Here is a 25,934-nt window from a genome sequence, read left to right as displayed (position 1 = left end):
ATCTACAACTTTCGTTTAGACTCCGTCGGCTAACTTTGAATTTACTTTTAAAGTTATATTTTTAACAGGATTAGACTCTTAAATTCCGTTAAAAACTCATAACTCTCTTGTCCGGCGTCCGATTTTGACTACCTTTGTATTGATGAATTCCTATAATGTGATCTTCAATTCTCATTTATATTGTTTCAACTAAAAATCGACCGATCTAAAATTCAGTTTTTAAGTTGTATACTATTAAGCTGAATCTTAGAAAAATCATAACTTCCTCTAATAAAGTCATATTTAGATGTTCTCTGTATGTGTGCTCTTGGTTTAATGACTACTACGAATTTCATTTAGATCACTTAGTCTAAAAAGCAATTTTTCAAAAATTTACTTTCGACGATACGCAAAGTCGTGCTAGTTTAATCGAGAAACTTTAAATAATCATAACTTCTTCATACGAAGTCGGATCTCAACATTCTTTATATGTGTGGAATCCTTGTCACACATACTATAACTTGGTTAAGATTATTCATCCTAAATAATCTCCAATTTAAAAGTTATTATTATGGTGTATAATAACTTATTTGCCTAGCTCGAATTTGCGGGTGTTACATTTATCACCCCTAAGGATGATCCGATATGATCACCAAGGTCAAAATATCTATATTCACTATCGAAACAAAGGTAATGATGGAAATGAACAAAATAGCTCAAGTACTTAGAGATTTAGTAATCTTGTGACTTTCTTCGATTCAAGTGCAAGTCATTTGTTTCCGGTAGTACACGTCTCTACTACCTTTCACACCTACTTATACTCGTCCTAAGTATTGTCTCGCAGTCCACTAAGTTATCACAAAAAGGGAATTTGCATAGAAAGCACATAACCTAGTTCAAGAAATTGCATTATCTTCGAAAACAGTTACAAGATTTATTTATGATGTATGCCTATTACATCATTCCACACAACCTAATATTAATCATTTGTCTCCTTCTCTTAAGTACTCCAGATAAGCAGCTCTAAATTCTCGCCCTCTTGTTTCCTCATCAAGCCCCATAAAATACACTCTCACTTTTCTCTTTGGCGAAATATTTGGCCTAACAACTTCTTTCTTCTTTGGGCGGTCCTTCATGACATGCCCTTCCTCCTTACATTCAAAACACACCCTTTCGTCGTACCAGAAATCGTCAGAATAATGACTAGGTATTTCGCACTTGTAGCAGGTCACTTCTCTTTTGCATTGCCCAACATGCTTCTTCTTGCATTTATTGCACAATTCTACCTCATTACTACCCCTAGACTTCTTGTCATTGGGTTCAGACCTTAAAATTTTACTTTTCTTGTCAGACTTTGAGAGTCCTTAATGTCTCCTTTTCTCTCTAACTTCATCCTTGTCATTGGTTATTTTTTTGATCATATCTTCCATAGAATTTGCAGCCCAGACGGATGCTTCAAAGGTAGGTGACTGCTTAACTGGGACATTATACTCCCACGGTAGCCCCTTGTTGTGCCTATCGATCTTGGCTAATTTGTTCGAGACAATGCGCAGGGTGAACTCCATCTTATCGGTGAAGGAATTGGTGTACTCCTCTACAGTCATACTCCCCTTCTTCAAATTCAGGAATTGGTTCTCTAGTTACAATATGTTCTGAGCAGAAAAATACTTTCTCTTAAAGTGCATTAGAAATTTTGTCCATGTCAGTTGCAATGGCTCATTTGGGCTTATTATATTTCCCATTATGTTCGACCAGCAAATAGTTGAGCCCTTAAATTGTCTCACCGTATTGGTGGTTTGCAATTTTCCTGAGCAACCTCAGGTAATGAAGGTCTAGTCTATCTCCGAAATCCAGTCCATAACTCCTACCGTGTCTTCTTTTTTTGGTAAAGGATGAGGTTGTGTGGTTTATAAAGTCCTTATACTTGCTTTTGTTCTTATCAGCCCCTTCATTCGGGTCATTCCACCTAACTAATTGTGGTTCGGATTCACTCTCGGTTCTCCTATACTTTCCTTCCTCCGACTGACCTTCATTTAGCTTGGGCTGCACAACAAGAACAAAGGGCTCTCTTCCGTTTTCTCGTATGAAATGTCTTATTTCCTCCCTATATTCTGCTAACCGGGCTCTAAACCTTGCCATATTAACAGGTTCAACTACCGCACCTGCTTCAGGTTCACATTCAATCAGATGGGGCTCAGGTTGATGATTTTTCTTGTTGATTCCTACTCCACTACGTACCCTCACCATGACGTTCTGTATACGAAGGTAGTCACTCGGGATGAGAAATTTAAGATAGAGAAGGATTAGACGCATAATTCTTCTTATTACTCCAAAAAGTTATATGTTAGTTGTAATATCATAATTAAACGTTTACAAACCTGAACACATAAAATTTCCCCAATTCTAGGTCGGCAACAGACCTTAACTTTTTTAATAGTAGCAATCTAGGTATGCACCTAAGGTATGCTCTGCTACATTCCAGTCAACATATAAGGCATCTCTTCCTAAAGTATGTTAGGGCAGATCATAGCAAGTAAGGTATTCACCCTAAGTTCGCTATATAATAATTTTTTATTTAGCACATAAAGCAAATTAAGCATCTTGTCCTAAAGTAAGCTAGTGTTTGTATCAATTCAGGTGCATTATCTAAATTATAATGGACACGCATATCACAATCATTGCTTAGCATTCTAAGTTTAAGTCTAAAAATTTCCTAAAATTTCTAGTTCGTTTAAACTAATGCTTTAATACCAACTGTGACATCCCCAAATTTATAGCCATTTTAAAACTTTTTTGTTTATGTTTATTTAAAACATAGTTCGTTTATCAATGTGGAATTAGTCTCGTAAAAGTATTTTTGAAGAAATGTATTTTCATTTATTATAAAAAACTTGGGATGTCATAACTGATACAAAACATAAGGATAAACATGCCTTGCATCAATATTCTAGCAGCCTACGAACTCATTTAAGCTTTCGACAAATAATCATATTATCTATCGGTATCTTCGTATCGCTACCTATGATACAGCAGACTGAGTGGGTCAGGTTGGGAAACCTGCGTAGTACATAGGGTTATCAACCAACAATATTATAATATTTAATTATCATTCAAATAACCCAATTACCACACTCCCATTATTTTCACTCACTAATCCAAATATGATGATCTCGAGGGATATGTCTTAAAGGACCTTTATCAGCAGACATCTATAATTTCTATATGATTAGGCATGACAGTATGATAATACTTTGGGTAGACACGACAAAACGACAGTATATTAGTACTTTGGATAGTCACGACAAGCACGACAGTACAATAGTACTTGGGTTAAGCACGACAGTACAAAAGTACTTGGGATAAACACAACAGTACATAAGTACTTGGGATAGGCACAATAGTACAAAATTACTAAGGATAGACATAGTAGTACAAAAGTATTTGGAAAAAGCACAATAATACAAAAGTACTTGGGATAGGCACATCAGACACAACTTATTATTTCTCACGGCATTTACCGACCTCTAGTAACCACTATCTCACACAACCCTATCACAACCTCTCACTTGTTATTTCGCATAACCCTTCACTGCCCAATAATTTTATTAAGTATGATAAATATATGGTTAAATCAAGTAACAATCATATTGTATGAATACATTAAACACAACAAAGACAACAAACATAACATTTAAGCATTTCGAATACCAGTATTTATTTTTAAGCATAAATTAACTATGCAATCACTTGTTAAAATTGGTGATTGGAAAATTAGGAAAAGATTCTATATAACACTTGGCTTTTTCCTTGATATGACCTAGGTTCGGTTATCACTTAGTCTTAATTTATTATTTCTTATGACTAATTAATAGTCCATATTCCTCAATAATCCCAATGTCTGGTGATCTATACCTTATAAGAGACAACTAGGTAGGATCATATCGGTGGTAGGGTATGTTTGGTATATAAAGTTTACTGTTTGGAAATCCTACTTTAAACAATTCACTAAATCCAGCCTAAACATCATCCCCGTAAGTAGATCAATCAATATAACTACTTTGAATTACTAATAAATCTTAATGGTAGGTTCATAATAACAACTATGACTATAATTAAAAGTTACACTTAAAAAAATAAGTGTAGCTTAACATACAGAGTAATCTCGTGAAAATCGGGAGATTACGTGAAGAGAATCTCGATCCAGGAGATTCTATTCTCCGACTATTTGACACTGCAAGGCACCGCTAGAGTGACACAGGAACTAGGGAGTAAGGAATATAAATGATCCCCAGAGGATTCAGAGGAAGGATGTGAGGAAAATGACCTTAAATCGGAAGTTTATATAGGCTGATTCGAGGTGCGCACCGTGCACCTTGTCCCCTGCGCGCCGCGCATCTAGTCATCTGGGGTTACGTCTCGATCAGTGGATGGTGCCACGTGTCACAATATCATGGGTTGTTGATGCACGCCGCGTATATTGTCTGTGTGCGTGAGTGCATGCGAATTTTTATAAAATCTTAGAAACTCATTACTTCTTCATATGGGCTTTGTTTTTGACTTGTTTTGTATGCACGTGTAGCTATCAACGAGATCTACAACTTTCTTTTAGACTCCATCGGCCAATTTTGAATTTATTTTTAAAGGTATATTTTTAACAGAATTGGACTGTTAAAGTTCGTTAAAATTTCATAACTCACTCTTCCAATGTCCGATTTCGACTGTCTTTGTATTATTGAGCTCCTATTCATAAATAGTGTTGCATATTGCTGAAATATTGCTTTAAAAATGTCACATCATCATCCCACGTCATCACCATGTCATCAAAGATCAACACATCACAATGCTACGTCAGTTGGCAACTAGGTTGATCAGTCAAATGGTTAACATCAAAACAAACTAGAAAATATAATATCTAAATTACTATTTTTTGAAAACTTAGTCTATTAATTATATATATATATATATATATATATATATATATATATATATATATATGATATAGATCCGGTAAGAAATTTTTTTTGGTAGGAAGGTAAGAAGTTTTTTTTCTACATATTTTTCTGACGAACAAAAAAATGAATCACTAGTTGATTCATTTGTAAGATGATTTACAAGAAAAAATTCTCAAAAAAACATCTTTATGATTCATTTTTAAGTAAATTAAGAAAAAATTTACTTTTATGACAATTTTAGTGAATAACAACAAAATCATTATATAAATGAATCATCGAGATGTTTTTTTGAGAATTTTTTGTGAATTATCTTACAAATAAATCATCTAATGATTCATTTTGTTTGTTCGCGAAAAAAATATGTAGAAAAAAAATTTCTTACCTTCCTACCAAAAATTTCCTTCTTATTTGATCTTGACTCTCTCTCTCTCTCTCTCTATATATATATATATATATATATATATATATATATATATATATATATATATATATATATATTAATCTTGTAATATTATATTAGTATAGGGTTGAATTTTAAACTTGTAAAACTCTAGGGTTTGAAATTTAAATTGTCTAAATTAACTTTTAATCACAAAACATAAATTTCAAAATTTGAGGGCAGGTTTTAAACTTTTCAAAACATAGGGGATCAAATAACAAATAATCTAAATTAATCACACAATTATCCATATTTGATTTATTTAATTATTTCTTGCAAAACAATTTACCAATTTAATTAAAATAATTAATCAATTATCACATAAGGAAATTAATATTTAATTAATTGATAAATATCTTCAATTAGGTCAAGAATATACTCAAATATATCTTAAAATCGGATTTATATTGACCTAGCATGATTAAGATAAGTATCCAAAGGATAAACAGCAGGAAATCCCGAAATTAGCTCTTTCTGACGCTCGAACTCGCCGAGAACCACAATGGACTCGCCGAGTTGAGGCCTACTCGCCGAGTCCACTATGGAACTCGTCGAGTTCATCGGGTAGGATCATAAAATTCGAATTTTGAAAGCATCAAACAAGCAACCAATGCATCAATTCAATAGAAACCAATCTAGGCTCTGATACCACTGATGGGTTTTGGCCATATGAACATTCCTATGTGCACATACAAACCCTAATGCTTGGATCTAGGTTTCTCTAATTGAACATGCATTGAATCCAAGACTTTTGAACAATAGATCTAGGTAATAACATAAGAAAAACAGATCTAGAAGATTACCTTAAGTTTTTGGCTTGAATCTTCTTGTCCTTGGAGCTTAGAGTCACAATTGTCACTCCTCTAATGGCTTACAAACACCAACTAGAAAGAGGATGATTATAGAGAGAGGAAAGGGGAGGAAGAAATCGGCCAGGGTTCCTTTAGTGACAAGGGTGCCGATTTTCCATGACCCCTTGTGTCTATTTATACTTGTATGGCTCCTAGGGTTTCACCCTTAAACCCTAATTGGATAAATTAGGCCCTAAGCAATCCAATACCCTAATGATAAGCCTTGGACGATTTCAAGGTCTATCCAAAGCCCCAAAACCGTCCAACCCTTATCCATAAGGGATTATAGCCCAAAGTACAACTATCATACACTTGACAGTTTATGCCCTTCTATTTAATTAATCTCTTTAAGTCACCAAATTAATTCCTAATTAATTTATGACTTATATTAATCAAATAACAATATTATTATTCCTTATAATATTTCTTCTCTCATTGTAAATCATCCTGACAAGTTGCTATGGTGAAGACAACCCAAAAGGACCATGCTTAATCGGGTCAAGTACTTACCAAATATAGTTGCAGCCTTAGACACTATTCCAACACTAATGAGGGAGCCTTCCATGTCCACATCTCGTGAGATGTTTTAGCAACCTTTTTAGTTGGGACAAGATTGATGATATGGGCAGTTGTCTCTAAGGCATACCCCTAGAAGGAAATGTGAACAGTAGTTTGAATCATCATGAAACGAACCTATAAGATTACACCTTATGATCTGATAAGTCAAACACTCGTACAAACTATATGCCAGCGTCAACATCTTCTCAACTACCAGTGCCAACATATCAAGCTTATCAATGTCAGTGCACAGTATAGTTATTCTATATAATCTTTTATATATTATGTAATGATATAGAAAGTATAAAATATATAGTAGATCCGGTATCTTTTTTATGAAGACCAGTTCTTAGTATAGATAAGATACAATCCCTAAATCATGGGATACACATGTATAGATTAGTATATAATCTGCATTAGGGTAAACCATAATGTAGAGATATCGACTTTGTGTCAATCGTTTTGTAACAACCTGTCTTATTGGTGAAGACAAAAACCCTTTCTTGGTGAAAGAACAATTTGAAGAACTCTTTATGTTATTTACTTTATGTTCTTTGTTTTCTTATTTTTGTTCTTTATACTTGAAGTGTATCTGATCGATACAAACCTTCAATTGGTATCAGAGCAGGTTTGTGATACACTCAAGTAATCATGTCGAATCCTAAATCCTTTGGTCTCAACAAAATTCCTCCATTTGATGAACATAATTTCGCTATGTGGAAAACAAAGGCCATGGTTGTTCTTGAAATCATTGACTATGAGATGAGAAATATTTTTTAAAAAGGTCCTAATGTTCCTATGTACCAACTCATGGATAACAACGCTCCCATTAGCCCCCTGAAGCAAAAGCTAGAGATAACTTATGATGACGATGACAAGAGACCGCTTAGTGTTGATGTGAAAGCCATTGACTACTATTGGAAACTCTTTTCCATACCATGTGTGTCATCTCATACAAAATTGTGATTCATCTCAAGAGATAATGGATACGTTAACAGTGGCTTATGAAGACACCGAGGAAGTCCAGGCCACAACCATCAACAACCTCAATCAGATATATGATCATTTCTTTTCTCAACAAGGTAAGCCACTTACCCAAACCTTGAATAGCTTTAATTACTTAGTTAATGATATGCACAGACTGTAAATCATTAATCCTTCATCTCAGTTGATTCTAATGTTTCTTGATTCTCTTGGGAAAAGTTGGGAACATCATGTTGATGTTCTTAAGAATGGTGAAAAGATCTACACCATGGATCTGAACTCCTTGTTCAGTAATCTGCAAAATTATAAAATGACCAAAGCTCTTCGTAAACAAATCATGAAGGAATCAAGCAAGGAAAAGTCTTTTTCCCTGGTTTCTCGAAAGGAGGCAATGAAGCACATCAATGAATCAGACAATTCAGATCAGTGTGAGGAAAGTGATGAATATCTCACTGATGAGCTTGTTTCCAGTGCTGCTTTATGGTCAAAGAAATCAGATTAAACAGGGTTCAAAGAGCTCAGTTTAAAGGAAACAGTTGAACGAGGAGTTCCACTTTAGAGAATAGAAACTTAGAGAATTGCTTTAATTATGGAAGCCCTGATAATTTTTCCAGGTATTGCAAGGAGAAGAAAGAAGCTCAAATTCTGGAGAATTATGAAGTCTTGTACAAGAAGCTTGTGGCCCATAGGAAGAAGGAGAACATATCTCTACGAAAAGCTTTCATTGCAAAACAATAGGATTGTGAAGAATGGGTGGAAGAAGAAGAGACATCTGAAGATGAGGGGCTGGATGTTAAAGGTCTTATGAAACTTATCAATGATTTCCCTGATGGCATATGTAACATTGATAGTTCTCACGTTGTCAAAGGATCAAGTCTAAACCTAGGACAAAATTGGTACCTAGACACTGGAAGTTCTATACATATAACTGGTTACAAGTCCCGCTTAATCGATTTTACAGAGAAGGATGGTCCAATGCTGATCTTTGGTGACAATAGTGGAAGAGTTGTTACAAGTGTTGGAACTTTTGAATGCTGGACGATTAAGATGGAGGATGTGTTTTATGTCAAGGGTCTAAAAGGCAACTTCATCTTTATCAGGCAACTTTGTGACACTTGTTATAAATTTCTTTTCAATCATCATGAGGGAAAGGTTTTTGATTCTAAGAATAAAATCTTACTTTTTGCACTAAGGGGCAATGATATTTATATGGTTTATAGATCGATACTTTATTTTGTTTTTGCTTCATAATTTTCTACTCTTAAATTTTTGAACATAAGTTGCCACACTTTTAGTTTATTTTTTATTTTTTTCATTATTTTCTTACTTTAACAAAGGAGTATACATTGTACATACACATTTTCCTACTAACATTGCCAATGTTCGTTCTTCTCTTTCCTATGTATATGTCAGGACCTTTTGTCTCCATCTAAACATTGATCTTAATTGATTAGATTATTGTGTCATTTATTGAATGCATCACCCTTTTTGAAAGAGCTAGTTGACATTGACTCCACATCTTTTATTCAACACCAATTTCCCTCTCACTGACGCTGATGCTCACACTGATGAGACCAGATGAGGGATAATTGTGCCACCAAGCATTCTACTGGACATATATCTCTTCTGTCTGGAACAACCTATTTTCGGTTGAAGTGAGATGAAGGGGAGTTTAGTGACATAACACGTCTAAATTCCATTGACGTTGTCACTACTACCTCTCAATCACCTCAAAGATACAAAGGCGTCTTCAACAAGACAGTGGTCCCACCTTCTCTTCCTTCATGGATCACAATGATTGGAACCTTTGAGTATTGTATTGGTGATTCTCATAACTCAAAGGTTACAAATATTGGATCCCTTTAACTCGTTGGTTACAAAGACTGGTTCATGCTATTCTCTTGTTCTTGGTGAACATGAAGCTTGGAATCAACCTGTAATATCTCAATGATTAAAGGCATTCTATTTTGTTGCTTACTATGAATTATGTTTGTGTGTGATATGGATGATCTTGTTTGCTCTCTTTGATAGCCAAAATTCAAGGATATCTCAGAAAATGGAAGTACATTTATGACCATTCAATTCAAAAGATTTATAGGAACGGGTTTTTATTTCAGTTGAAGTGAGATGAAGGGGAGTTTGGTGACATAGTACGTATAAATTCCATTGATGTTGTCACTACTACCTCTCAATCACCTCAAAGATACAAAGGAGTCTTCGAAAAGACAGTGGTCCCACCTTCTCTTCCTTCATGGATCACAATGATTGGAACCTTCGAGTATTGTCTTGGTGATTCTCATAACTCGAAGGTTACAAATATTGGATCCCTTTAACTCGTTGGTTACAAAGACTGGTTCATGCTATTCTCTTGTTCTTGGTGAACATGAAGCTTGGAATCAACCTGTAATATCTTAATGATTAAAGGCATTCTCTTTTTTTGCTTACTATGAATTATGTTTGTGTGATATGGATGATCTTGTTTGCTCTCTTTTATAGCCAAAATTCAAAGATATCTCAGAAAATGGAAGTACATTTATGACCATTCAATTCAAAAGATTTATAGGAACAGGTCTTTATCACCTTTCTGAAAAAACTGCACATATTTTGCTGTTTAGACTATTTTCTTGTTTGACTAACTATTTTTGTTTTATTCTTATTTATTATTTTGTACCATTTTTTTCTAAAGGGATCTAACAGGTGGCTTTTCTAAGTCTAGAATGCAACTTTTAACACATCATCGTCCCTAGAAGCATGTTGTTGTATCTGATAAAATCTCTCTCTCTCTCTATGTTGTAGCTTCAGACAAAAATCACGACGTGAGACATGAGGTTCTCACGATGTGAGAACGGGGAAAATCGCATCGGAGTTGTCTGAGTCTGGAGCGTTTAACATCCTAAAAATACGGTTTGAAATTTTCATTTTAAAAACACCATAATTCTTAATCATAAACATAACTCGTTATATCACATCAAAGTATCATCTCAAAAAATGTTCTTTTTATCAGATTAAACATCCCAGGCTAAAACTTCTTGGTGTGTGTCATGTAGTCATCCCAAGCTCTTCCCTCCGCTGCATCGGGCCCCGCCCGACATCGGATGAATCCGACATCAGGCCCCACCTGGCATCGAGCCCCGCTCGGTATAAAGATCTGTTTCTACCAGGCCCCGCCCGCTACACAAATACAACAATAACATATAAACATGCAAACACTATCACTATACTATAACTGCTAGTCTCAAGGCCCCGCCTATCTTGGGTTCCGCTCCTATTCTGCTACTAATGAGATATGGAACCCCATCCACCCTTAGCTAGTGATGAGATACGGCCCCCCGCCCACACTCATCCCCCTAACAGCTACATACAAGTATCAAAAAGACAACAAGTATAAATACACATATGCTACTGCCTCGGGTACCACCCGACATCGAACTGTAGCTCGGAAAAAAATATATATAACCCTTCCTCGGGCCTTGCCCACTATAGAACTGAAACCCATAACATATAAACTGCATTGGGCTAACCCCGACATCAGATCTAAATCCGGTATACACTAACATACATAAACGGGCAAACATTGGTGCTTTAGACCCGCTCCTACTGGAAAAAACTCACCTCACAAGCTGACTGTAGAATCCTGCAAATAACCCCTCGCTGCTAGCTGGCAGATCCTCGAACTACTGATCACTAGACTCCCCGAGCTATCAATTATCAAAATGACACTTATACCAAAATACCCTCCAAAAGTCAAACCAAAACAACCCTGGTCAAAGTCAAAGCCATCGGTCAAAGTCAACGCTCCAAGTTGACCAAGCTCGCCGAGTTGCTCCTTCAACTCGCCGAGTCCAATAAGTCAAAATCCTGAGATCGCGATCCAACTCGTCGGGTCAACCCCTGACTCACCGAGTTCACTGGCTACTCAAGGTCGCGATTTATCGAGTCAACCCGTCGAGTCAGCCCTCAGACTCGCCGAGTCCCAGCATAACCAAAAACGGGACAATACACTTAGACTTGTTGAGTCCTTCCCTGGACTCACCGAATCCCCCGATTTGATTGGACATCTTAACAGATTAAGCCCTTACACTTCATATCCAAACTCCAAACTTCGACTACATGCTGAAGATGACCTCATGAGGGTAAAGGTTCCAACTTTACCCATTCTTAATGGGTTACACCAAACCCTAGCTCCTTAAGACATAACTCTAGATCCTAAAAACTCTTATTACTCCAATCCAAGGCATAACAACATAGATCTAGGCCTTATACACTAGAAGGACACATAAAGTCTTAAAAGGCCATAACAACTCCTTAAAGCTTGCATGAGGGTTCTAATGGCATAAAGCTTGCACCTTTATGCCTTAACCACTCTTAGGCACTCCAGATCTGAAAGGATCTTTTCTTGGGACATCCTTGTCCGATAGATCAAGCTCCCTGGACCAAAACTCTCATAAAGAGGACATAAAGACATCTAAGAAGCTATAAGTCAAGATGAAGACTTGATTACCAAAAAATGATGGAAATGAGATGGTGTTGTTGGATCTACAAGTTCCTCCTTGAACCTTCAATCTCCTTTTTCTTCTTCTAGCCTCCAAGAACACCAAAACACTCAAGAATGGCTCATACACTCACCAAATGATCTAGGGTTTCGTGGGTTAAGTTCTGGATAATGGGGGATGGGAATGGAACCAAAAGGAGGAGAATAAGATGCTTAAATAGGGTGCCAAGTCCCGAATGCGCTCTTACTCGTCGAGTCACCCCACCTACTCGTCGAGTAGGTCACTTAACCCGCGACTCGTAATGCGCTCCTACTCGTCAAGTCACCCCACCTACTCGACGAGTCACCTTCTGATTTTGAGGTTTTCCTTTCTTTTCTAGGTTTTCTGATTTCGGGGTGTTACAGAGCGAGTCACTAGAATCGGACCTGGTCGACTCTCACGACGTGACTAAGGAATGATCACGACATGAGACCTTTTATTAGGGTTTGTCCAATGGATTTGACCCATTTGAATTTTGACTTTGACCAAGTTTGAATTAGGGGTATTTTGAGTATTTTGATCTATAATCTAAGTTTTGGGCGTTGTTATTTGTATAGGTGACCGATAGATTTAGTTTCGAAACAACAAGTTATTTTAGCCTTTATTCGTCTGTGAGGTGAGTTTTCTCACTGTATCCATGGATCGAAGGCACCAATGTCGATCCATTATTATGTATCTAAGATGATAGCTGCTATGTGGCTTATGTGTGTTTGTATGTTGGGCTGAAATATACCCCAAGGCGGGGCCCACTATCGTATGTTCGGGTTGAAATAGACCCCAAGGCAGGGCTCACTACTGTATAAGTGGGTTGAAAGATAGCCCAGGGTGAGGCCCATATGTGTTGTTGGGTTAAAATACACCCCAGGGCAAGGTCCCAATGTGGGGCCCATATGTGTATTCTGGGTTGGAAATACCCCTAGGTTTAGCCCAATTGTATGTTTTGGTATGTGGTACTTTGGGGAACTCACTAAGCTTTATGCTTACAATTTATCTTTATGGTTTTAGGTACTTCTGGTTCAAAAGGGAATGACCCTATGTGATGGCACAACATCCTACCCTCATGATTTTCCGCGTTTGATATAGAAGCCAATTGTAAAAAACATAATGTGTTACACATGAAGAACACTGATATCAAACCCTATACCTTCAAAAGAGTTTGCATTTGATCATATCAAACCATGTACCTTCCAAATTCAGTTGATTATCACTTCAACCATCAAGCTTCAGTATGCAACAATGGTATAAAACATATTTGATATCAAAACCCTCGTTATGCTCTATAAATCACTGAGAAAACCCTCTTTGATGATCAACTTGATAGCAAAAGTGAAGTTGGTACAAATGATACATATCTTCCATAGATATTCTCGTCAATCGAAGGGGCAATCGGCTAAGTTGGGTTTATCGGTTGGTGATGGGTAAAGTTGCTATATTGAAACAAACGACCCTAGATAATGGTCTTTGACTAACAAAAAAAATGGGGCTAATTAGATCAAGGCTGTAAAACTGGTGTATTTTTTGGTAATATCAAAACCGTTATAAATTATTTTGTATAAATTACAAAATCAATCCTTTAACATCTTCCACCTCAACATAAAAAGAAAAGACAAATTGGAAGGACATTTTATTTGATAAGAGGTCTTTTTATAAGTGATGATATTAAATATAAGTATTCTAAAATACTAATTGATTTGAAAGCTATAAATTTATGCTTTACACATTCTACACTTATTACTTAAACATGTTTATATTAAAAATTAGTCCCTTATTTTAAGGCCTTGAACTATTATACCTTATATTGTTATTATTGTAACATTAAGCTTGCACACAAAAACAAGGTTTGAAGGGAAGTGAGCCAAGAACATGGATACAATTAAGAAAAAAGATATAAAAAACTAATATCATAACTTTTAAAAGTTGTCATTGATCTATTCCGGATAATATATCTGGTTAATATATGCAAAAATGAAACAAGAAAAATAGTATCTCATGTTACAATAATCCTAACTAATCCTATAAAATTTCTAAATTTTGATAATAAACAAAATTTCTATAGACGACTTATACTTTGTTTACATCTCTAGATGTCGACGCTTCGCCAAATCCTGGACTACTAGCGGAAGTTCTAGTTTTGAATTCTCCAAACTCGGTACAACTTCGTGTCCAATTATGTCCACGAATGAGTTTTGTCTGTATATGTTCGGGCAATCTTAATGTAAACTTATCTTCGTCCTCACTTGCTTTACAATTTTTAGTAATCGAATGACCCGTTGAGTTGCTTCTTGGAAATTTTTCTGTTCTCTTAACTTCTCCTCGATCAATATCAATATTTACATGCTTTTCTTTCTTCTTGTCTTCTTTGGTATCCGTATTGTTGTTCCTTTCATTTTCATCCCTAATATTGATAGTAAATGTGTCTTCGAGCAACTCATTTTCTTGGATCTCATGCATGGATGTACTATTTTGTGACACCGGAGATTTTGTTGGCGAGGCAAGCGGTGTTTCGAGGCCACGTCGACAAAAAGGGCACGATTTATGTGACTCAAGCCAAAGATCTATACAATTTTGATGGAAAACATGGTAACACTTTGTTAAAAGTCGAAGGACGTTGTCGTTCTCGAATTCACATAAACATATAGCACATTCTAACCCATATGTTTCACGTCGAAATTCTTTAACATCAGAGTAGATAAAAGTAGGGAAAGTATTAATAATATGTGGATCGAGTCCAGGAGGGCCACTGCTCCTTGGACCGCCCATCTGTGTCCCAGGAGGGTTATGACGGGTATTCCATGTGTAAAGAACATTTTGCATGAAACACCTGCAAAAGTATATTGTGAAGAAGCCAATAAAGAAAATGACGAGGAGAATAGTGGTTAAAATGATGGTGATAGGAGGGGATGCATGTGGATCTGTTGCCGGTGCAACGGTTGCAACCTCCGTTGTCATTGGCCGGAGATCTAAAATTCCGGCCGGTGTCCTTTTCAGGATAAGGAAGAGATGAGAAACAATGTGATTTAGGTGAAATTCGACCGGAGTGTATTAAATTTTGGGTTTGCATTGTTGCATAGTTTGTGGGAAAATAGAAAGAGAAAAGGTGATGGATAAGTGAGAAGGTCCAATATATGTGGGAAGATGGTGTGATGTGGCGTTGGTTTCCTTTAAATGGTAGGGCGTATATAAAGTCATTGAACGAGTCATATGTGAAACTTGTATGCAATAACCACTAATGTGCATTACCTCGGGGGTCAAACACTTATCCACTTTTTTTTTATTACTTTTTTTAATCATTTTATTTAACAAAACATAACTCTTAATAATTTATACAAGCTGCACTTTATTGTGCTTTGATAATTTGTTAAGCGTTTACCAAATTGGTAACAAATTAAAATTTGAATACATAATTAAATTTTGTTTGCATAAACCATATACAATTAACCCTTAGTCAAAGGACCCCAAGTAGTATGCTAAACATGACCGGCATATGTGTTGTAGAGTATTAGTTAAATTAATGTTGATCAAATTTTACCATAATTTTTTTAACTTAATATATAATTATCAAATCTGATACAGTGATAACATGTACAAAACTTATCTTATCATAGAGATACAAAGAGAAAACTAGAGGTGAAGATGCACAAAACAAAACCTTGACATAGGGAAATTGTTTGTTCACATATTCTTTTTTATTTTAGGCTTGAAGAGTTTAGAATGATCATATCTTTATTAATAATTATTTAACAAGTCAAATTAGACGAAATTACTACATTATATTATAACAAACATACTAATAACAAGAATACCCAAAACACTTTCCATGAAAGAGCATTCAAAGATCCATACAAAAGCTAAACATAGAGAAAAACAAGCACAATAACATTAACTTTTCCCCCCAAACTTATTCAATATCATCAATCCAGTCCCCGTAGATACGACTAATCTTATCGGGGCCCTTCCACTTTTGAAAAGGTCTCTGTCCAGTCCTCGGAATAACACCAGGCAACCGCTGCGAAGGAACCCCAACATGGTAACCATCTAAAGGACCAGCAGCAGCCACTACAGATTCAGCAGGTGTTTTGGACGAAATTACCCCTTGCTTATTATTATTATTACTATTATTATTATTATTATTATTATTTGGATCCATTGAACTCAAAGAATCTTTAGCTTCTATATCAACAAGCCCCCCACCATATCGATGCAGTTCTGCCAAAATAACCATAAGAATCCAAAAAGTTGCAGCAAATATTTATGAGTGTAAATAAGTATGTTGCTATTTCCAGCTATTTGCATTTAGAATATTATTTATTTATTTATTTATGAAAAAAAAAAAATATACCTGCAGCACCATGAGCAAAATGACACTTGCTCCCAAATGGGCAATACCCTGTTTGTTCCCACTTGTTACATATTCTTGTCTTCCAATTCGAAGGCTTCAACATGGAGTTTGATCCAGCCGCCTCGGGTCCACCACCACCGCCGCCGCCACCGGCTACTACAACCACAGCACCACCACCACTGCCGCCGCCTGCACCGCCATACCCACTACCAGATCCAGGACCTAAGCTTATTACAACACTTTCACGAGCTTTAGATTGCTCATCATGAAGAAACGTGCAGTTGTCACCATAAGGACACCCCTCTTCGGTATAAAACTTCTTACAGTGTCTTCCTTTATAAGATCTTTGACTATCAACTGTAAAACTAGAAGACCCGAGTGATGGAATTTGAAATTCTTCTCTTGGTTCGGACGAAACTGCCCTTTCTTCCTCATGAGCAGCCACAATTTCTTGCCAATTTGGTGGAGGACGTCTTAGTTCTTCAATGCTATGTGCAAAATTACAGTTTGTAATGTAAGGGCAAGTTCCTGCTCTGAATTTGCAACATAATTTTGTTTTGAAAAACATTTTTCCAATTGCTTTTGATCGACTTGTGGCTTGTGCATCACCTCCTTGACCATTTCTTTTCTTGTTTGGTGTATCGCTTCCGGATCTTGTTTGTGATTGTCTTCCATCGTAATTGGAATTAGAAGTGTTATCAATGGATGCTTCTCTATCCCAAACACCATATTCGTCTTCAGTTGCCCATACGGGTTGATCCCCCCAATAATCACCGCCGTTTCTTGACCCTCCGGTGATTATCTGGACAACGTTTCCACTTTCTCGACCATAATCCATTTCGAATTCTTTCCAGTAAAAAGGTACAAGATAGAGCCCTAAATATTTGATGCGCGATTATGAGAGAAACTTGAATGTAAAACGAACAACAGGGTGGTTGAATTGAGTATTGGCGATAATTTGAGAAAAATGAAAGCTTTGAAGCTCTAAACACGACAAAGAGGGGTTGAGAAAAATGGACGATTAAACCACCTAAAGAACGATATCGATGGAGTTACAAATGAACCCAGATATGGGAAATTATAAGAAAGATACAATTGTTGTGACAGAAATGGATCTAGATACTAGATTTTCTGAACATAACTTAGTAAATTTAAGAACTGAGAGCAGTTACAAGAAAGAAACAGAGAAAGTACCAGATGAAAGCAGTTATTGTCTGATCGAAGTGATTAAATTAAAACGCAAGAGATTCAATTCTGAGAGATGGGTTCCCTTTTATTTAGGGTTTTTGGTAAGCTTTCTGCCATTGTTTGTGGGGAGATTGAGAAAGAAGAAGCTCTGTCATCAAGGAAGCGCAGGGTAACAAGAGATTGAGATTTGAGGGTACCTAGTTACGTTCTGATTTTACCATTTACAACCATGTAGTTTTGCTTTTGTTACTTTGATACCTGCGAACTTATTGGTGGTAGTTTTAAGGCCCTCCTATATGAATGGTCTATAACAAATTTAGGAGAGTCTATTTATTTATAGTTAGACACATTTAACCATTTAATTTGTTATAAGAGTTTACATATTACATTGTTATCGGTTATAATCTTTATCGTTTTATTTATATTTAGATAACTTCTTTATTTTTATATACATTTAATCATGTTAGATAACTTCTTTATTTTTATACATATTTAACCATTTAATTTGTTATATGTGTTCACATATTACTATTGTTATGGGCTATAGCAGGTAACAATGGTAATATGTGAACACATTAATAAGTTAAATGGTTAAATGTGTACAAAAAATAAAATTGTCTAAATGTGAACAAAACGAAATGTTAATTATTCTAATAAGTAATTTTCCCCACTTTTAATAACAATTTTATTTTTCATATTTGTTTGTATTATTATTTTTTTCAAATATTATTTTTAAAAATATCCATAATTTCCTAAAAATTACTTAAATATTGAACAATTATAAACTTTACTTTTTTAATTAATAAATATATTCTTGTTTTGTGAAATATTTTATATATCCTCTTATAACTTTTTTTCTTTTGTTTTTAAGCACATACAATATTTTTAAAGTAATAAGTATCTAACAATGAAATTAAATAAATTAAATATGTAACAATAAGTATGGAGAGTCTTTAAAAAAAAACAAAAATAAAATATTACTTAGCAAATAAAAAATAAAAAAAATCTATATAATGAAAATGTTTTAAAATTATTACAAAATTTTAATACCTTTTAATTAGAAGTTTATATACTTTTAATTTTTTTAATACCATGTTTTAGACTAGTATTTAACGAAAGTATTTTAATATGTTATAAAAACTATTAAATTGTCATACAAAAACTATAAATGTTGTAAAAGAAAGTTTAGAAATAATTGTATGAAAGTTTAAAAAAACTGTATGAAAACATAAAAAAAAGTTTAAAACTTGTAAGAAGTTTTTTAAACATTTATAAAATATTTGGTTTAAAAGCACTTGTATTAAAATTATATGAAAGTATAAAAACGTTTAAAAAAAATTATAAGCCAAGTTTAAAACATTATATTAGAAAAACCTATAGGAAAAAAATATTACAAAAATATTGTATGAAATTATAAGAAGTCTTAAGAAATTTGTAAAAAAAAATGGTTCACATTTAGAAAACTTTTTTTTTGTACATATTTGACCATTTAACTTGTTAAATATGTTCACACTCACAAGTCATTTTAATTACACTCATGACCATTTAAGTCATTTTAATTACACTCACAAGTCATTTTTTCCCATTCTACTCTACCAAAGATTTTTTTTATTAATACAAACCAAATGAACCTTCACATTTTGATTCTTTTTATGCTTTGTTTAAAAATATAGATATTTCTACATTTTTAAATATAACTAATATAATAAAAAATATAATAACAAGATGTTTATTAAAAAGTTTGACATGTAATACTAAATTATAATACTTATATTCAGATTTGACATGTAATACTTATATTATAATATTTATATTCAATCATATAATTTTAATTTTTTTTATCCGTAGGTTGCACGTAAATAATATTTTTGTACAAATTTTGATTTAATACTATTTTTAATTGCAATTAATTTAAGAATTACTCATTTGTTAATTTATTTATTTTTTTCAACCATATTCATTTAAAACATCCCCTCTCCCTTTCGGTTCACAATTTTTTAACTTATGCTATTTAATGGATTGGTTAACTAAAATATTTTTACTGTATAACTTCTATAATTAATTTTTAAACTTATGTTAATTAATTCATTTGTTAATCAAATTATATAAATTTGGATTGACCATATCGCTTTTATTATTATTATTATTATTATTATTATTATTATTATTATTATTATTATTATTATTATTATTATTAAACACTATTTCTTAAAGTGTGTCATGATCTAGTAAAGTATAATCGACGAAAATAATAATAACAATTCAGATGCTAGAAAAATTGCATAAAATATTTTTTGTGTTGGTGGTGATTATCATAATAAAAAAAGTTAAGAACTTAATGCAGTTCTATCTCTACACAAAAGTTATTAATATACTTAGAAATTTATGAAAAATAACTGAAATGATATATACAACACAAATATACCACAATGCTACATCAAAAAAATTGTAAAGGTTAATTAGAAATGTATCATCCTTTTCTTTTGCCCCTAAGTGTACAATTATAAACATTTTCATGAAATTTAAAGAAGCTAACAGGAGAAAGAAGTGGAAATAATAAAGAAAATACAACATTATATATGGATATTAGCAATGGAAGATTACACACACTTACATATATAATATGTTAAATCACTTATAGTCATCTTTTACTTTGTAATTCTTTGTATGTTTACAATCTTTCCAGTTTCATAGACTCTGGATAACAAAAGCAAAAGGAGAAAAAAGAGTGTAAGTAACCTAGCATGAAAATAATGTTTTTATATAAACAAAATATTTTGGTTAACTAATGAATTAACTAACATAAGTGGACAGGTTATAGTAGTTATGTAGTAAAAATATTTTAATTAACCAATCCATTAAATACCATAAGATTAAAATTCGCAGGGGTTTCAAATGAATATGGTTCAAGATAAATGATTTATATTGAACCATGTTGATTTGAATGACCACCTTTATTGTAACATCACGTTGATGATGTATTTTCAATTTTAACCCTAAGTATGAAGAATTACTTGATGGGTTTTGGTCATAAGACATCCTATGTGCTCATACAAACCCTAATGCTTGGATCTAGGTTTCTCTATTGTACATGCAAGTTATCCAAGACTATAAACCCTAATTCTAGCATTCAAATAATCATATTAACATGAGAATAGGTTTATAATGTTACCTTGATTGTTATGTAGCAATAACAATCACAAATCTCCTTGAATTGACTTTGGAAGGCTTAGAGTCACAAGTGTCACTCCTCTAATGGTTCACAAACACCATAAGCAAATGGAGAAGGTATAAAGAGAGAAGTGAGAGGTTAGAATTCGTATCTAGGACCTCTTGGGAAGGGATACACGAATTCATAGCCCTAGGGGTGTTTATATAGGTGTAGAGATAGGGTTTCAGTCATTATCCTTATTTAGTTGATTATCCATTAAGCAACCAATAAGATAATCCTTGAATCCTTATCATACTCGAATTCTAAGGGATTTACACCTCAAATTCGTTCACCATATATATAAGATAATCCTTACCTTATTTTGTAACTATCACATAATTACAATTCAGCCCCTCTAGTTTAATTAATTACATTTGATCACAAAACTAATTCTTAATTAATTATTGACCAATATTAATTAAACAAATATGATTTCTTCTTTAATATATTATTCTTATAACATATAAATCATATTATCCTCTCTCTCTTTATTCATTTCTCCAATCAAGTTGCTTTGGTGAAGGCAACCCAAAAGGACCATGCACCATCGGGTCAAGTACATACCAAAATAGTTATGGACTTAGACACTAATCCAACAGTCTCCCACTTGGATAAGTCTAACAACTATTCTGCGTATGACTTCAGATCCTGATCTGCAATCGTAGCTTTCCAAAGCCGTTGTCAACTCTGATCATATCAGATACGCGTGTCCTTAGATAAGGGATCATATATTCCTCCATTCTAGATATCATATGAGATATGATTTCTAATCATTCTCTTTGTACTATATCTCGATTTCCGATTTATGACGACAGACTAATTGAACAAATCAAATTAGCCCTAGCCCGGCCGAGCATTTACGTATGTCATCACTAAACCATCGAGGGGCCCAAAGATATCGCTTTTATCCTACCTTGGATAAAAGGAACGGATAAACTTTGATACAATGCTCGCTTGCACTCACTCACCGAATTACACACAACAATATGTTTTATAACACCAAGTTACTAGTGCGTTTACATATTATCAATGTGCAACCGATTCGCAAGATACAACTCACACATCTCGGTTTCAAGAATATAAGATGTTATTGTCTCACCAATCACTCGTAATACAATTCATGGAGTGATCCAAGTGAGCGTGGGTTTAATCCAATGCTCAAATCATATTCATAAGCACTCATGAACGTTGCAGCAAACATTTGCTTATGTCTAATACTCTTCTAGACAATCCACACACCAATTCACGACAGTCTTCATTCATATCTACTTCCAACATATGAACGACTGTGGCCCGTTTGAATAATTCGATTATTCTTAATAAACTCAATTATTCTGGAAGTCAAAACATGCAAGCTGAAACACAAGAATAATACTAATCCCATATGGCCTCAAACCTTTGAGTATAAACAAAACACGTTTTATTTATCACCATATCGATTACTCATTATTTGTCGTTTCGGGTAATCAACTTCGCATTTTAATTCCAACACTTGTCCCATGCTCCTAGTATGCACACAATGTTTACCTATGGTTCTTACTTTTGCGAAATAGACAAATTGAACACATTTCCAATCATTCTCATTTTACAACACCAAATCCATTTTCTTAAGTGTAAGAATGTCAAATTCTTGTTATTTATAGAATATACTAGATTCTAACACTTTATGCAACGATCCTTTTGTAATGTCACTGCACCAAAGTCTCAAGGACTATTGCCAATGATATTACAAATTCCTTTATCGGAGATTGTTACAAGACAATTCCTTAGATATGATGTCTCTCACTCAAAGTACATTCCTTTGAACATCCTTTCGCATAAAGTTTCTAATCTATACATAGATTTTACTTCCCAACATGGACACACTTCCATATTTTCTATATGACAACTCATTCTTAATAGAATCTTATCTATTCGTAATGATGTCGATATCGTCCATCCAACATGGAAACACTTCCATAATTTCCAATACTATACTTCCAACTACTCGCAAGCGACCAATCCTCGTCGAACTTTGGATTGTCCTTTGATAGTTGTTTAATTATTTTAGTCAAAACCAATTCTAGTCCCTTTTCCCTCTAAATGCACTATACATTTGGAAAATTTTAGAATGGTCAAACATTAAAGCATTCGCAATCGATCCTATACCCGAAGCGTATGGGACACGACGCATAATGTTTTATTTGCTATGTTCTCAAAACTCGAATTGCGAAGAGGAATGTCGTAATCACAATCGAAATTTTAAGAACACACTATGTACCTTTGACTAAATTTATTAACATTCCACAACCTAATCCTTTAGATTTGAAATGAAGCATAATATTCTCTCCCTTAATTATAGCAAAACAACCTTTCAACTCTTACAACTTTGCAAAGTATGACTCTTGTTTTCTATAATTAATATTGCCAACTATGCAATACGTGCCTTAATAATCATACAATCATAACATTTATGCTCCCACTATCATGATGATTATTATAAAACATAACACTTATGCTCCCACTAGCTTCGACATGTATTCATAAACATCTTAACTTTCAGAAAAACAATACTTATTGAATTTCTTAAGTTCATGTTTCTAATACTTAGTGCTTTGATAATCTTTTATCAAGGCTTCTTGAACTTATACACTTTTGCCTTAGATAGTTCATATGTGTGTCTTAACAATTAAGACTAATTATCAAACCTCACAATTCAAATTATGGAAAGGGATGCCGTAACCATGATCGAATTTGAGAATGCAATTTTACAATCACTATCTTTTAAAATCTTTCTTAGTGAAAGCATTTTCTCACAATCATTTTCATGAAGGAGGAAATCTTATGACACTTAGATTTAAACGGTGTATGTGTTCCTATCCATGCGAATTTGTTAAAACCAAAGTATACGACAAATTCAAACTCATATGGATCGAACTTTCTTAATCTTGATTTCTTGCCTTATGGTAGCACAGCTGCCCACCACGTCTTCCAAGTAGTTAAGCATCTTACCTTTTTCCTATCAATGTACCTTTCATTGATCAAGGTCCATGCCTTTTACGCATTCAAATGAGAACTCATAGGACTCACATGCATAATTAACTCGATTGGATTGGCATAGAAACAAAATAATGTCTTTACGATAGGTTGTAAACCTCAACTCGTGTGCTAGTGATGATCGATAAGGTTTATTTGATTTGTTCTTGAAACTTTTCGAGACCATTAAGACTCCCACTGACTCCTTGACATATAAGATTCTTTTGTCAATAAACATTTCTTGACAAACAAATTTTCAAGAGTTAGTGTAGCTTGTATCAAAACACTTCACAAATTGGTCATAGTTGGTCTTTGTCTTATCCAAGACATCACAACTTTCCACATTTGATGAATGTTATAAACCTTTAATACTTTTTACTCATTGTCACAATCTTAACTTTAAGACTTGTTATTGGAACAAAGTATGATTGTCTTCTTGATTTGACCATTTCATCAATCTTTGATTCCTCTTCTTGGACATACAATTGTACCAAGACTCACTTAGAGGATCAATTGAGATATGGTTCTTAATCATTAAGACCTATCATAAAGCATAAAAGCCACTCTCCCTTCTTCTTAGAATGGAGAAACTCTTATCTTTCTGCCTATTTGATTCTTCTTATTCGTTTTGCTATTGATCTAAACCCTTTAATCAATTCAAAATTACACTTAATCTTGTAAGTATAATCATATTTACTAAACCTTTAGTAAATGATGACGAATATATTTGTTACTCTTATGGTGAACTTGATCAACACACAACTTTGTGTACTCGATCTCCTAGTCCTTCACTTGACACTTTGTCAACGAATTAGTCTAATTATCAAATATGAAATTTCTCATTCATCATGCAACCAAGTTGCATGATTCCAAGTTTCTGTCCAATTGAAACTTGGGCGATGAGAAACTCTCCCTATTTGGTAAATTCTTGACTTTCCATAACACAATAAGAAACAAATCCATTATTGCTAATAATTTTAACATCAATTTTTCATACACGCCATTGTAAGGATAAATAAATAAAATTTAAAATCAAAATTTATTTTATTGCGGAAAAATTTGTCCTTCACAATGCAACTCATTGAAAAACTTATGCGAATACATCTTTCTTAGCAATCTAATTCTAACTCTAAGTAGTAGCTCAAGAATCTAATCTTCGAGAAACGCAATCGAAATCCATTCCTTCACGGTTAGATTCTGCTCACTTCTTCCCTTAAGCTTCTTTTCTTTGATCCTTCTAAACATCAATTGTAATCTTATCACATTATGTATTCAGAACCTAGAATGAAGCTTAAAAGAGTTAGTCAATGGATTTTACCTAAATTAGAGCCATACGTTTCGACTCTCCCATCTCTTAGATCTCTTAGGTAAATAGGGCAGCTTCGTCTCCAATGCCCCTTCTCTTGGCAATAAAAGCAAATTGACTCTTTTTGGAACAACACATGGAACTACTTCAGACATCGCCTTTCTCTTATGATCAAACTTTTCGATCATTGCATGTCTTTCATTGCCATTGTCTATATCCACAGAGGTCTCGAAGGCAGATTCACCAATCAACTTTGCTTTTCTATTGCGCCAAACCATTGCTGATTCAGCAGCAATAAGCATATAGGTGAGATCTATAAGGGTCACGTCGTGGTTCATCATATAGTACTCTCTTACGAACTCACTATATGAGTTAGGAAGTGATTGAAGAACCCAATCAACAGCCATCTCTTCATCGACAATGGATCCTATCATCTTAATCTATCAATGTGTGACTTCATCCCTAAGACGTGTGCACACATCGACTTTCCTTCTTTATGTTTACTTGCCAAAAGGGCTTGAGTGATATTGAACCTTTCAATTTTACAATCTTGTGGGTTAGGGAGAATAATTGGAGGAGG

The 25,934-nt window shown here is 34.1% G+C and overlaps 1 protein-coding gene across 3 annotated transcripts; it reads right to left on the bottom strand.

Moving 5' to 3' along the window:
* Positions 1 to 16,083: 16,083 nt before the first annotated feature.
* LOC145001312 (Zinc finger (CCCH-type) family protein) lies at positions 16,084 to 18,042 on the bottom strand. 3 transcript variants are annotated; one of them, XM_078960683.1, is made up of 3 exons: positions 17,829 to 18,039; positions 16,635 to 17,664; positions 16,084 to 16,501 (listed from the first exon to the last, which is right to left on the bottom strand). In XM_078960683.1, exons 2-3 carry the CDS (start codon positions 17,470 to 17,472, stop codon positions 16,194 to 16,196), a joined length of 1,146 nt encoding a protein of 381 aa, XP_078816809.1. In that variant the 5' UTR covers positions 17,473 to 17,664; positions 17,829 to 18,039; the 3' UTR covers positions 16,084 to 16,193. The 3 variants fall into 3 exon arrangements, with proteins under 3 accessions (XP_078816809.1, XP_078816810.1, XP_078816811.1); XM_078960684.1 differs by having other exon boundaries at positions 16,635 to 17,510; XM_078960685.1 differs by having other exon boundaries at positions 16,084 to 16,465; positions 16,635 to 18,042.
* Between the last annotated feature and the right edge of the window lie 7,892 nt (positions 18,043 to 25,934).

Source organism: Lactuca saligna, chromosome 6 (genome assembly GCF_052625555.1).
Source record: "Lactuca saligna cultivar CGN05327 chromosome 6, ASM5262555v1, whole genome shotgun sequence".
Classification (NCBI taxonomy): domain Eukaryota; kingdom Viridiplantae; phylum Streptophyta; class Magnoliopsida; order Asterales; family Asteraceae; genus Lactuca; species Lactuca saligna.
The sequence above is the reverse complement of the archived record's forward strand: the minus strand, read 5'-3'. Positions and strand labels throughout refer to the sequence as shown.